Genomic DNA, 13,927 nt, shown 5'->3' with positions numbered 1-13,927 from the left:
CAGCTTTCCTCTCTGTGACAAAGGCGCCCGCCTTTGGCCAGGGTCTTTTCGATTGGGCCATCGCGAGGCAGCGGGAGGAGCTTGGCTCCGTCATCTGCCCGCATGCAAAACCGTGCAGGGGTCGGCAGTTGCTGAGAACAGGGTCGCAAGGAGAGAGGGGCGTCTGCGCGGTTCCAGATCTCTCTTTCTCTCTCTCTCTCAATCTCTCTCTCAATCTCCCAGCTGGAGGGAGGTCGCGCCACGGTGCGCTCTGTCGGGCTGTGCTCCGCCTCTGCCCATCAGCCCGGCGCCTCTGACTGCACTTTCCCCGCCCACTTTGTGGCCCCTCCCCTTCCATGCCTTGGCCCCTCCCCTTGCCCCCCCCTAGTTTTGATCCTGGGTACGCCCATGGATGGTAGCTAGAAGCATGTACATATGTTTGTCGGTCAGTTGGTTTTCGGTATAAGGTGATGTCTATACGCCCATCCTGTATTTTTATAGTAGTGTTCCAAAAATGTATTTCTTGCAGAGATTGGTTCATTGTTAGGTTGATGGTGGGGTGAAAGTCATTGAATGTCTGGTGGAAGGTGTCCAGGGTCTGTTGACCATGTGTCCAGATAATAAAAAATATTGTCAATGTATCACAGGTACAAGAGAGGTTTGAGTGGGTAGGAGTTTAGGAAACATTCTAAATCTGCCATGAAGATGTTGGCATACTGTGGGGCCATGCAGGTGACCATGCTGTGCCGCTGCTATGGAGGAACAAGTCATCACCAAATTTGAAGTGTTTGTGTGTAAGGACAAAATGACAGAGTTTGGTAGCAAAGTCCTATAGTATTGTTAGGAATATTATTCAAAGATTGTATTTTCCTCAGAAAATCTGTGGTGTCACAAACAGAATAGGGCCTTTCACAACAGGGGAGGGGTACAGGGATGAGGCAAAACAAAGGGAGGGGGGGAAACACATAGCCAGGCCGGGGGGGGGGGGAGGAAGAACCCTGAGTCAGCCAAAGCAGTGGGGTGTGTGTGTGTGTGGGTTGGGACAGGGAAAAGTGAGTAGGCCGCAACATTGCCCAGTGTGGGCCTTTCACAGGGTGGGGGAATCACAGGGATGAGGCACAACAACAGGGGAGGGGGGAAAACACATAGCCATGGGGGGGAGGTAGGACCCTGAGTCAGCCAAAGCAGTGGGGGGTGGGGACATTTTCAGGAACACGCATAGGTGGGGGAGTCTTATTTTTGAAACTTACAGTAGGGGTGTCAGGGTTGGGACAGGGCAGGTGAGGGGACTCTGAAGGGAGACTCTGAAGGTCCATTTAACAGGAAAAGGTCCATTTAACACAAACCCACAGCAAGGCGTGGCCGGGCCAGCTAGTCTATATATATATATAAATGGTGAAGGTGCATGTGTGTTATTCCCCACTTTTCTCCCACATGCACTTACCCGATCACCCTGAAATTTGGCCACAACCTCAGAGTCACATGACTGCAGGTAACCATGCACTTACACTGACCAGCTGACACACCTAAGACAGGTAAAAACCTGGATTTGTGGTCAAAAAAAATTGTGTCCTCCGTGGACATTCAACTAACAACGGACAAACATACTCCCACAATCCCTCACGCCCCCGAGACCACGCCTCAAACAGAGAACAAACCGACCAGAGAGCACGTTGCTCCTCAGGGAACCAAGCCTGTCTTGGAGATCGCACATCTGAGACCAGGCCGCTCCCCAGGGACCCGCGCCCACCCAGGAGATAATGTAACAGCGACCCCCTCCCCCCCCAGCCAAGCCCTTCCACAGATACCCCCTCAACCCCCCGGCCAACCGCACTCCACAACCCCCACACCCCACGGATCGCACCCCCCATCTCACCACCTCCCAAAAACCCCTCCCCCCAAACAACCCCACTCCACACACACCCCACCCCACGGATCCCGCCTCTGCCACCGATCACCACCCCCACATACCAGGCTGCCTCTAAAAGGCCTGTAGGCCTCTCCTAATTCGCCTCAAGCCTAGGCCCCTATAGAACGTCCATCCGGGATCTCACCACCCCTGATCCCACCACCTCTCCCTCCCCCTCCCCCCTTGAGCAACCCCACGCCATACCCCCCCACTCCACGCATCATGCCCCCGCCGATCCCTCTACATCCTGCGACCCCCTCCCCCCGAACAACCCCACTCCACACACACACACACACACACACACCATGGATACCAATCACCACCCCCACGTACCAGGTCGCCTCTAAAAGACCTGTAGGCCTCTCCAAACTCACCTCAGCTATACAAAGGAGGGGACGGGAGACCTCATCCATCAGATAGCCCTGGGGAGAATGATATAGATCACCCACACCAACCGAATGGAGGTGGGAACTTACCTGGGGGGGACTGGGGGAAACGGGGTCTGAATACCTCATGGTTCAGGACAGGATGACCCCACTCACAGGGATGACCTCGGGGTGGGGGAAAGAGGAGACGGGATAACTAATGGATCAGAACAGGGTGGGGGGACTCACAGGGATATCCCTGTTTAAACATAACACCTGTAAAACGGGGACTCTGAGACTCAGGGGGATCTGAAGTGTGGCTATTACCCTCCATTTGACAGACTAACGCACAGCAACGCGTGCAGGGCCAGCTAGTAGGTTAATAAAATTACATAGGAAACATCCGTGGGACTTAGGCAGTTTCCTGCCATGTTGTGGTTTCCTGGTTCAGTTACAAAGCGAGATGGAGAAAGATGTAACAAGGGCAGTTATGCAGCAAGAGGAGGCTTTCAGTGGAAGAGCCCACGCCCCAATTTTGCTAAGTAAGAAGCGCCAATGAACCTCAACCAGCTTTACTCTACCACCTCTTCCCACCTCCGGAAGATCTCCTCTGGCTGCAGCAGCTGCAAACTCGGAACCAGGTGAACGTTTCGCTCCCCTCGAAACCCACCTTTGCAATATTTAGGATCGGGCGCCACTCTCCCTTCCCAGACGCTCCTTACTGTTCCCGGTGGCGGCCCGTAGCTCCTTGGCGCGGTCCTTGCAGTTGATGGCTTCCAGCACCTCAGTGGTCAGCTGCACGGTGTTCCTGAGATGTCCTGGTTTTGGGGTGTAAAAGTGGCCTCAAAGGGGAACTTTGTTCCCCACAAAAAGCTCAACAAATTCCTGTAGGTGTCAGGAATTTTACTTATTGAAATATGGCAACCCTATAATAGGGATCGACTGTTAAATCACTCTGGGAATCAGTGTGCATTTCCCAAGAATTAACAAGATCCAGAGATCCTTAGGATTCAGTTCAACATGTTTGTTTTCAGTGACAATGCCCTCATTTCCTAGACTGTTCCATTTGCAAGGAATGTTGCCCTAATCTTTAGGGCTACTTGGTGATAAGAGGGCTGAGGAGGAGTCATACTGATGGAGCAAGGGCTAGCTCAGTAGTAGAATATCTGCCTTGCATGCAGAAGGTCCCAGGATCAATCCCTGGCTTCTCCAAGCAGGGCTAGAAGAGACTGTCTGAAGCATTGGAGAGCTCCTGCAAATCAGTGTAGAGATAATACTGAGTGTGAGCTAGACCAATGGTCTCACTCAGTGCAAGGCAGCTTCCTATGTGACTAGCTCAGTTGGTTAGAATGTGGTGCTGATAACACCAAGATTGCAGGTTCGATCCCTGTATGGGACAGCTGCATATTCCTCCATTGCAGAGGGTTCGCCTAGATCAGAGGTCCTCAAACTACGGCCTGAGGGCCATATCTGGCCCGCCAGGGTCCTGAACCTTGCCCGCCCGGGATTTGCCGCCGCCGCCTGACATCTTTGGGCACAAGAGGCAGGGAGACAGGCTCCCCCCAAGCCCAGGGGGAAACCCCGCTGCTGCCGCCACTGCCTCATGAGCCGCACCGGCAACCCTTCTGCCCATCTGCCTGCTCTCTCTCGCCACCACACACTCACTCTCCCCTCACAGTGTGGTGTAGAGAGCCAGTGTGGTGTAGTGGTTAAGAGCAGTAGACTCGTAATCTGGGGAACCGGGTTCGCGTCCCTGCTCCTCCACATGCAGCTGCTGGGTGACCTTGGGCTAGTCACACTTCTCTGAAGTCTCTCAGCCCCACTCACCTCACAGAGTGTTTGTTGTGGGGGAGGAAGGGAAAGGAGAATGTTAGCTGCTTTGAGACTCCCTCGGTTAGTGATAAAGTGGAGTATCAAATCCAAACTCCTCCTCCTCCTCCTCCTCCTCCTTCCTTTCTTCTTCTTCTTCTTCTTCTTCTTCTTCTTCTTCTTCTTCTTCTTCTTCTTCTTCTTCTTCTTCTTCTTCTTCTTCTTCTTCTTCTTCTTCTTCTTCTTCTTCTTCTTCTTCTTCTTCTTCTGCCTTGGCCAGCTCCACTCACTGGCTCCACCTCTGCCCACAAATGCCACCCCTGCTCATGAGGCCTAGTCACCTCCCCTCACCAGGAACGAGAGAGCCCTGTGATTGGGGGCTGAGAGAACACATTCAGCTCCTGCTGGCTTCCAGTGCGACCTGGTAGCAGGGGCTGATGAGAAATGGAGTCCAGGAGCTGCCTGAGGGATGCTGGGTTGTCTTCCCCAGGGTAAGGGCCAGGATGCTGAAGGGAGGCTTTGTTTGCTGGTTGGATTTTGGGATCTAGCTAGGCAGGTCTAGCTGGTGGATTGTTGTTTTTGGGAAGGGCTCAGTATGGGCTGTTTTAGTTTTTCGCAGAAAACAAGCAGAGGTGCGGCTGACCCAATTAACAGTTTTATTTTAACCCCCAAAGTCAAAAAGTGTTGTATTAACTGCAATGATTAGGAGGATACCCAAACAAAAAATTAAGGAAGAGTGGAAATATGTGGATGACTATTTTTACAAACAAGGTATAAACTCGAAGTTGGTGATATGTTTAGATTGAAATGCACAAGCTGGTAAGACAAGTAGAAATTGTAAAGGAATCGGATATGGATTAGATGCTAATGATAAGGGAAAGCCTGGTAGAGATTATTTATGAGATGGAACCGATCTTAAATGTTTGGAAGTCGGTAATTTTTTAAAAACTTTATCCCATTTCTTTTTCATATTTTTTCCTCCTTTTTTATATTTTTTCCTCCTTCCTTTTTTATATAATTTTACATATTCTTCTCACATTTTTCATAGTTTCATATTGTCATATTTTCATATTTCTCCGCCTTTCCCTTTCTTCCTTTCCCCTCCTTTCCTACTGTTTTCTTACCTTGGATGCTTTTCCTTCCTTTTTCCTCTTTTCCTTGCTCTCCTTTTCTTTTGTTCTTTCTTCTTTTGTTTTCTTATGTAATGATTGGAGATTATGTTTTCTTTATGTTGGATTATGTTTAATTATGTTATGTTATGTTTATACGTTATAATATTTTGTAATGTTTCATTTCTTTTTTGTAATTTTAATATGAAAATAAAGTGATCTTTTAAACGTAAAAAACAACACAAAAGTTGTGCCGTGTGGTGGTGGTGTTATCACATTGTAGCTTGCAGATGTGGGCGAAGAAACCGCCTTCTCAGGCTTACAATGGGGAAGACACATCACTAAAGGAAAAGGAGTGGGAGGGAGGAGGTGGAAAAGCAAACCAATTTCTTCATGACTGAGTTTTTGTAATGAGCAGGTGGAATGAGCCAAAAGCTGCTTGCATCACTTGCTACGACTACCAGTAGCAGTGACAAATATGGAACCGGATATTGACCATCTCATTAGCCAAAAGCAGGCCCATACTTCCCATTGAAATACTTATAAGCTTATGTTGATTAAAATTGTTCTTCATTTAAAATATTGTATTGTTTTTCCTGTTTTTTGTGCACCACAAATAAAATATGTGCAGTGTGCATAGGAGTTCATTCATTTCCCCCCAAAACTATAGTCCGGCCCCCAACAGTGTCTAAGGGACAGTGAACTGGCCCCCTGTTTGAGGACCCCTGGCCTAGATGATCATCTTCCACTTCTACAATTCTATGATGGTTTACTCAGAAATAAGTCCCAGAAATAAGCAGGGTGTTCTTCCTAGTAAAAAAGGTAAAGGACCCCTGGACGGTTAAGTCCAGTCAAAGGCAACTATGGGGTTGCGGCGCTCATCTCACTTTCAGACCAAGGGAGCCGCGTTTGTCTGCAGACAACTTTGCGGGTCATGTGGCCAGCAGGACTAATCCGCTTCTGGCACAACAGAACACCTTGGCGGAAGCCAGAGAGCACAGAAAGGCCGTTTACCTTCCTGCAGCAGCACTACCTATTTATCTACTTTCGCTGGTGAGCTTTCGAACTGCTAGTAAATGTGTTTAGGACAGTGATCAAAGTTAGTAGCATAACAAGACTTGCTTTTGAGTATAAATGCATGAAATTGTACTGTTAGCTTTATTCTTGTTTATTCTCTTACCTTCATATGCCACCTTTACTATCCAGGCACTGACCAGATTTAGACCTGCTTAGCTTCTGCAAGGTATTTTAGTTATTTTATATAGTGCATAATCATTAACATTTTTGTAGCCTCATGTGCCTTCAGAACATACTCTGGGACCAGCCCAATAATAGACTTGAGGAAATCAAGGGATGCATTGGGTGGCAGTTGCTTGCAGAATGAGAACACCCCCTGTCCTGAACTTCTCAGAACTGATCTCCAAGGAAATTCCTGGGTAGCCAAACCCCACTCCACCCAACCTTCTCAGCCAATGAGGACACAGCAAACTTGGAATTAGGAAGGTCACATTTACTAAAACCCATCCGTAAGGCACATATAACATTACTCCATAAACATTCCTTCTCCGTATCTTTTTTTATATGTAACAAAGTCCTGAGTTGATGAAGCATGCTTTTGTTCCCCGTTTCATAAAAACCCACATTGTATTGGCACATCTTAGGGAATATTGACCAGAACAGCCTGATAAAATGGAATGACAAATAGGAATGACAACAAGGAGAGGCAAAGATGGTTCCTTGTACCAAAGTGTTTTGCATCAAAAGCTGTGTACTACCGTATATTCAATTCCCCCCCAAACATTTCCCCCCTTTTATAACAACATAATAATAAATTCCATCACAAATACCATTCTTATATACACAATTTGGGTTTTTAAAGCCTGACTTCCAGAAGCTTTTCTATTAGGAATTGCAAGCAATGATATTAAAAAACAAGATGAGAAATTATTCCAATATGCTGTAACAGCTGCAAGAATTCTACTAGCACAAAAATGGAAACAACAAACATTTCACCATCTTTCTCTGCAATGATGAGCAGGGTGAAGAAATGGGACAATTTTAAAATAAATGGCGTGTGTGCTTATATGTCTAAATTTGAATTAGATTTTAAATAGAATTGTTTTAAAATTAACAAGTAACAACAGAAGTGAAGTGGAGTCGAAATAGCATTGCTGAGAAACAAGGGGGTGATTTCAGCATGCTTAGGGGAACCAGTGTTCGAATTTCCCCGGGGCGCCAGGCACATCTTACTACCGACAGGGACTGGCAAGTGAAGTTGATGGAATATGCAGAGATGGATAAGCTAACAGGGCAGTTAAGAAACCAATAGTACCAAAAATTTAAAAACAATTGGAGCAAATACAAAAAATATTTGAAAGATCACTGCAGAGATTTAAAAAATTTGACCGGACTAGACTAACTCCTGTGGAAGACAACTAGTGGAAACAGTGGAAACTATGGTAAACAGGTGATATAATTGGGAATGCATATAAAGTAGAAAACTAAGTATCCAAGTTTGGGGTGGAGGGAAGCCAAATGCTTATAGAGTAACAAAAGAATAAGTAGACAAACAACACAATCTCTCCCCCCCTCCTTTTATTTAAGTACACATGTTGAATGTTTTGATATTTTATTTGCTTGTTTTGGATGTTGACATATATGAGAAAGATTATTGAGAATTTATGACAAACCAATAAAGATGAATTAAAAGAAAAAAGAAAAAAGAGATAATAGAATCCTAGAATTGTAGAGTTGGAAGGGACCTCAAGACCTTATGTTGTTATTACAACAATAATAAAACTACAAAATTGTGCAGCAGGTCTGTTTAGCAGTCACTGCTTGGTGATAGGTTAAAAAAATATACATGGGAAACAACTGTGAGAATTGCCAATTTCCTGCCATTCTGTTTTGCTTTCCTGGTTCAGTTACAAAGGGAGATGGAGAGAGAAGCGAAAAGGGCAGTTATGCAGCAAGAGGAGGCTTTCAGTGGAAGAGCCCACTCCTCAGTTTTGCTAAGTAAGACACCCCCTTCCCCAAAATGTAGCAAAAGCGCTGATGAAACTCAACCAGCTTTACTCTACCGCCTTTTTCAATCAGCGGCGTATATCATCTGGCTGCAAACCCGCCGAACTCGGGGCGAGGCAAAAGTTTCGCTCCCTTCCAGACCCACCTTCGCGAGCCTTAGCATCCGCCACCGTCGCCGCCAGGGTGAGATGAGATACGCCGCTGGTTGAGGGTGGCGAGGGAGACCACGGCCAGGATGCAGGCGAGGGGGCCGCACAAACGACCTCCCGGCGGAGCAGCTCCACGCGCAGCGCAGCTTCCTGCTCTCCGGAGGCGGCCAGCAGCTCCCGGTGCTCGAGCTGGTTCTGCGCCAGCAGCTGCCGGTCGCCCAGAGACCCAGCCGCCTCCTCCCGCCGCTGCACCCGCGCGGCCCCTCTCTGGGCTACGAGCGATCCTTTGGGGGCTGCGCGTCCTCTCTGGGCTGCGAGCGATCCTCGGAGGGCTGCACGTCCTCTCTGGGCTCCGCGCCCTCCAGACCCACCATCGCGATCCTTAGCATCCGCCGCTGCCGCCAGGGTGAGATGAGAAAAGCCGCTGATTAAGGGTGGCGCGGGAGGCAACGGCGCAGGCGAGGGGGGCGCACAATCGGCCTCCCGGCGGAGCAACTCCACGCGCAGCTCCGCTTTCTGCTCTGTGGAGGCGCCCAGCAGCTCCCAGTGCTCAGGCTGGTTCTGCGCCAGCAGCTGCCGGCTGTTGTCGCCCAGAGACCCGGCCGCCTCGTCCCGCTTGGCCATATCGCCCAGGAACTGGAGGCATCCTCTCTGGGCTGCGAGCGATCCTCGGGGGGCTGCGCGTCCTCTCTGGGCTGCGAGGGATCCTCGGAGGGCTGCGCGTCCTCTCTGGGCTGCGAGCGATCCCTGGGGGGCTGCACGTCCTCTCTGGGCTCCGCGCCCTCGAGACCCACCATCGCGATCCTTAGCATCCGCCGCGGCCACGGTAAGATGAGAAAAGCCGCTGATTGAGGGTGGCGCGGGAGGCAACGGCGCAGGCGAGGGAGGCGCACAATAGGCCCCCCGGCAGAGCAGCTCCACGCGCAGCGCCGCTTCCTGCTCTGTGGAGGCGGCCAGCAGCTCCCAGTGCTCGGGCTGGTTCTGCGCCAGCAGCTGCCGGCTGTCGTCGCCCAGAGACCCGGCCGCCTCGTCCCGCTTGGCCATGTCGCCGAGGAACTTGAGGTATCCTCTCTGGGCTGCGTGCGATCCTCGGGGGGCTGTGCGTCCTTTCTGGGCTCCAAGTGTTCCTTGGGGGGTTGCACGTCCTCTCTGGGCTCCGCGCCCTCCAGACCCACCATCGCGAACCTTAGCATCCGCCGCCGCCAAGGTGAGATGAGAAAAGCCGCTGGTTGAGGGTGGCGCAGGAGGCAACGGCCGTGGCGCAGGTGAGGGGGGCGCACAATCGGCCTCCTGGCGGAGCAGCGCCGCTTCCTGCTCTGTGGAGGCGGCCAGCAGATCCCAGTGCTCGGGCTGGTTCTGCGCCGGCAGCTGCCAGCTGTCGTCCCCCTTGGCCATGTCGCCCAGGAACTTGAGGTATCCTCTCTGGGCTGAGAGCAATCCTCGGTGGGCGGCGCGTCCTCTCTGGGCTGTGAGCAATCCTCGGGGGGCTGTGCATCCTCTCTGGGTTGCGAGCGATCCTCGGAGGGCTGCGCGTCCTCTCTGGGCTGCGAGCGATCCTCGGAGGGCTGTGCGTCCTCTCTGGGCTGCAAGTGATCCTTGGGGGGCTGCACGTCCTCTCTGGGCTCCGCGCCCTCCAGACCCACCATCGCGATCCTTAGCAGCCACCGCCGCCAGGGTGAGATGAGAAAAGCCGCTGATTGAGGGTGCCGAGGGAGACAACGGCCATGGCGCAGGCGAGGGGGGTGCACAATCGGCCTCCCGGCGGAGCAACTCCACGCGCAGCGCCGCTTCCTGCTCTGTGGAGGCGGCCAGGAGCTCCCAGTGCTCGGGCTGGTTCTGCGCCAGCAGCTGCCGGCTGTCCTCGCCCAGGGACCCGGCCGCCTCGTCCTGCTTGGCCATGTCGCCCAGGAACTGGAGGCATCCTCTCTGGGCTGCGAACGATCCTCGGGGAGCTGCACGTCCTCTCCGGGCCGCGTGCGATCCTCGGGGGGCAGTGCGTCCTCTCTGGGCTGCGAGTGATCCTCGGGGGGCCACGCGACCTCTCTGGACTACGAGCGATCCTCGGGGGGGCACGTGTCCTCTCTGGGCTCCGCGCCCTCCAGACCCACCTTCGCTATCCTTAGCATCCGCCGCCGCCAGGGTGAGATGAGAAAAGCTGCTGGTTGAGGGTGCCGAGGGAGACAACGGCCATGGCGCAGGCGAGGGGGGCGCACAATCAGCCTCTTGGCAGAGCAGCTCTACGCCTAGCGCCGCTTCCTGCTCTGCGGAGGCGGCCAGCAGCTCCCAGGTCTCGGGCTGGTTCACGGGCACGTCGCCCAGAAACTCCCAGCATGCTCTCTGGGCTGCGAGCGATCCTCGGGGAGCTGCACGTCCTCTCCGGGCCGCGTGCGATCCTCGGGGGGCAGTGCGTCGTCTCTGGGCTGCGAGTGATCCTCGGGGGGCCACGCGTCCTCTCTGGGCTCCGCGCCCTCCAGACCCACCTTTGCTATCCTTAGCATCCGCCGCCGCCAGGGTGAGATGAGAAAAGCTGCTGGTTGAGGGTGCCGAGGGAGACAACGGCCACGGCGCAGGCGAGGGGGGCGCAAAATCGGCCTCCTGGCGGAGTAACTCAACGGTCAGCGCTGCTTCCTGCTCTGCGGAGGCGGCCATCAGCTCCCAGAGTTCGGGCTGGTTCTGCGCCAGCAGGTGCCGGCTGTCATCGCCCAGAGACGCAGCCGCCCCGAGCCACCGCTGTGCCCATGCAGTCACGTCGCCCAGGAACTCGAGGCATCCTCTCTGGGCTGCGAGGGATCCACGGTGGGCAGTGCGTCCTCTCTGGGGTGCGAGCGCTCTTTTGAGGGCCCTGCGTGCACTTTGGGCTGCGAGCAATCCTCGGGGGGCAGTGTGTCCTCTCTGGGCTGCAAGTGATCCTCGGGGGGTCGCGCGTCCTCTCTGGGCTGCCAGCGATCCTCGGGGGGTCGCGCGTCCTCTCTGGGCTGCCAGCGATCCTCGGGGGGTCGCGCGTCCTCTCTGGGCTGCCAGCGATCCTCGGGGGGCTGCACGTCCTCTCTGTGCTGGCTGCGCCCGCGGCAGTGCTGGAGGAGGAAGGAGAAAAAGGACTCTGGAGGCTGGCCAAGAGCGGAACAGCTGCCCTAGGAACCCGACTGACCCAGGACCCTCGGGGAGCGGAGGAAGATCCACCGCCCCCTTGCTCCGTACGCAGAGTTCCTCGCCATTGAGCCATCAAACGGGGAAGGGGGCATTGGCCGCTCAGAGGAATCAAGAGGGAATGGGAAGCTGAAGGCAACGCCCTTTCAAAACAGATGAAACGAAAGTTTGAGCGGTCTTTTGGCCGCCTCCTAATGGGCTTGGTGGTGGAGTGAAGAAGAAGAAGAAGAGTTTGGATTTGAAATCCCGCTTTATCACTACCCGAAGGAGTTTCAAAGCGCTAACCTTCTCCTTTCCCTTCCTCCCCCACAACAAACACCCTGTGAGGTGGGTGGGGCTGAGAGACTTCAAAGAAGTGTGACTAGCCCAAGGCGAAGGAGGGCTCTCTCCAGCTCAGGGGAGTCGAACAGGAGCGGACCCCAGGCAAGAAGGGGCTCTACCTGCTGTGCTGCGGGGTCCTTTGCAGCGCCCAAAAACTTTTATTAAGAAATAATGTTTTGAATATTCGATTGTCTGTGAAAGAATTCATTACGTGGTGAAATGCCTGAGGAATTGAATGGGGGGGGGGGCTTGGAGGAGAGGCGGAAAGAGGAGCTATTTTCTCCTTGGCTAGAGGTCGCAATTTTGGACGGTTCTGCCAGGGACGCAAGATCACCTAGCTACGGCCCTGGCCGCTGCTCTCCCTCCCCAGCCACTCCTTACTTTTCTTAGTAGCGGCCAGGAGCTCCTTGGCGCGGTCCTTGCAGTTGATGGTTTTCAGCACCTTGGCGGTCAGCTTCACTGCGTACTCCTCGGTGTAGAAGCTGACCAGCAGGTTCGTTAGGTCCTCCAGCGCCTCTGCCTTCTGCAGCTTCCCTCGGGGGATGTTCGTGTAGCCCCTGCGCACGGGGAACCCGTTCAGCTTGGCCTTGAACCTCCTCAACTCGCCCTCGTTCAAATTCTCCAGGCACTCCAGCAGGCAGTCCCGCGCGCTCCTCGCCATGGCGCACCTTCAGTGTCAGCAAGAAAACAACCTTGCTTCGCGGAAGCTGCAAAATTGAAAGCAGCAATCGTATCTTGGGGGTTGGGGTTGGGGGGGGGATGTAGAACTCGGATGGTTGCAGCGGGAGGAAAGAGGCGTGGCCTGAGTGAAAGCGACAAAAGGTGGCGGAAACGCGCAGCTCCTGCTGTTTTCTCTGTCTGTCTGTCTTCTCAGCACGCAGGGCTGCGACGTACTTTCCCATTATAAGCACCTGCGGGATCTCGCGCTTTCAAAAGGCTTCCAGGCGCCAAGTTGTGCAGGCAAACCCTCCAACATTTCTCTGATGAAAATAGGGGCACAACAACAACAACTACTACTACTACTACTACTACTACTACTACAAGTTTATTATTTATCATAGCTGCCAAGTTATCCCTCATTTTAAGGGATTTTCCCTTATGCTGAATAGGCTTCCTCGCGAGAAAAGGGAAAACTTGGCAGCTATGATTATTTATGCTCCACCCATCGGACGGGTTATCCTAGCCACTCTGAGCGGCTTCCAACATATATAATAACATAATAAAATATACAACTTTAAGAAAAACTTCCCTATGCAAGGCTGCCTTTAGGTGTCTTCTAAAGGTTCCCTTTATGGTGCTGGAGGAGACTCTTGAGAGTCCCATGGACTGCAAGAAGATCAAACCTATCCATTCTTAAGGAAATCAGCCCTGAGTGCTCCCTGGAAGGACAGATCGTGAAGCTGAGGCTCCAATACTTTGGCCACCTAATGAGAAGAGAAGAATCCTTGGAAAAGACCCTGATGTTGGGAAAGATTGAGGGCACTAGGAGAAGGGGACGACAGAGGACAAGATGGTTGGACAGTGTTCTCAAAGCTACGAACATGAGTTTGACCAAACTGCGGGAGGCAGTGCAAGACAGGAGTGCCTGGCGTGCTATGGTCCATGGGGTCACGAAGAGTCGGACACGACTAAACGACTAAACAACAACAAAGGTTCCCTTAGGGTTACTTAAATCTCCTTGGTTTGGGGGTAGCAAAATACTGCATACTCCAATATTTCTCCGATGAAAATAGGAACACCACACCCTAAGGAAAAGTGGGACATTCCAGGATCAAATCAGAAATTGGATGGCCTCTGTAAATCCAGGACTGTCCTTTGAAAATAGGGACGCTTGGAGGGTATGCAGCACACGGCTCTTGCAGGAGCGAAATTCTAGAGAGATAGGGGTGGGGGGACTTGGGGGGATGGAGCAGGTTTGTAAGAAATAAAGAGAAAAGCCATGCGTTGCGAACAGCCAGGCGCTGGTCTGTTCTCGTAAATCTCACAGGAAGTAAAACGCACAGGCAACCCGTCGTCCCTTTTCTATAAGCCTAAAGCGCGAGACTTTCATATATCCCGCGCCGCTTTCCGTCGCCTTCCTCGCACCGCTAAGTCCAAGAGAAGATCCACACACCC

The 13,927-nt window shown here is 52.6% G+C and overlaps 1 protein-coding gene across 1 annotated transcript; it reads right to left on the bottom strand.

Annotated features, from left to right (window-relative positions):
• Window positions 1–7,541: 7,541 nt before the first annotated feature.
• LOC148683997 (uncharacterized) lies at window positions 7,542–12,514 on the bottom strand. Its single transcript, XM_088655432.1, has 2 exons — window positions 12,194–12,514; window positions 7,542–11,418 (listed from the first exon to the last, which is right to left on the bottom strand). The coding sequence occupies exons 1-2, from the start codon at window positions 12,471–12,473 to the stop codon at window positions 8,264–8,266; spliced, it is 3,435 nt and encodes a 1,144-aa protein (XP_088511558.1). The 5' UTR covers window positions 12,474–12,514; the 3' UTR covers window positions 7,542–8,263.
• Between the last annotated feature and the right edge of the window lie 1,413 nt (window positions 12,515–13,927).

This window comes from Zootoca vivipara, chromosome 12 (assembly GCF_965207765.1).
Source record: "Zootoca vivipara chromosome 12, rZooViv2.hap1.1, whole genome shotgun sequence".
NCBI lineage: Eukaryota > Metazoa > Chordata > Lepidosauria > Squamata > Lacertidae > Zootoca > Zootoca vivipara.
This window is presented reverse-complemented; position numbering and strand designations above follow the sequence as displayed.

Bases quoted from the DNA above. Each gene is read 5' to 3' on its own strand.
- LOC148683997 (XM_088655432.1), bottom strand. From the start codon at position 12,473: ATGGCGAGGAGCGCGCGGGACTGCCTGCTGGAGTGCCTGGAGAATTTG. The intron at 11,419-12,193 runs GTAAGGAGTGGC...TTCCTCCTCCAG, and splicing joins CCTGGCCGCTACTAAGAAAA to CACTGCCGCGGGCGCAGCCA.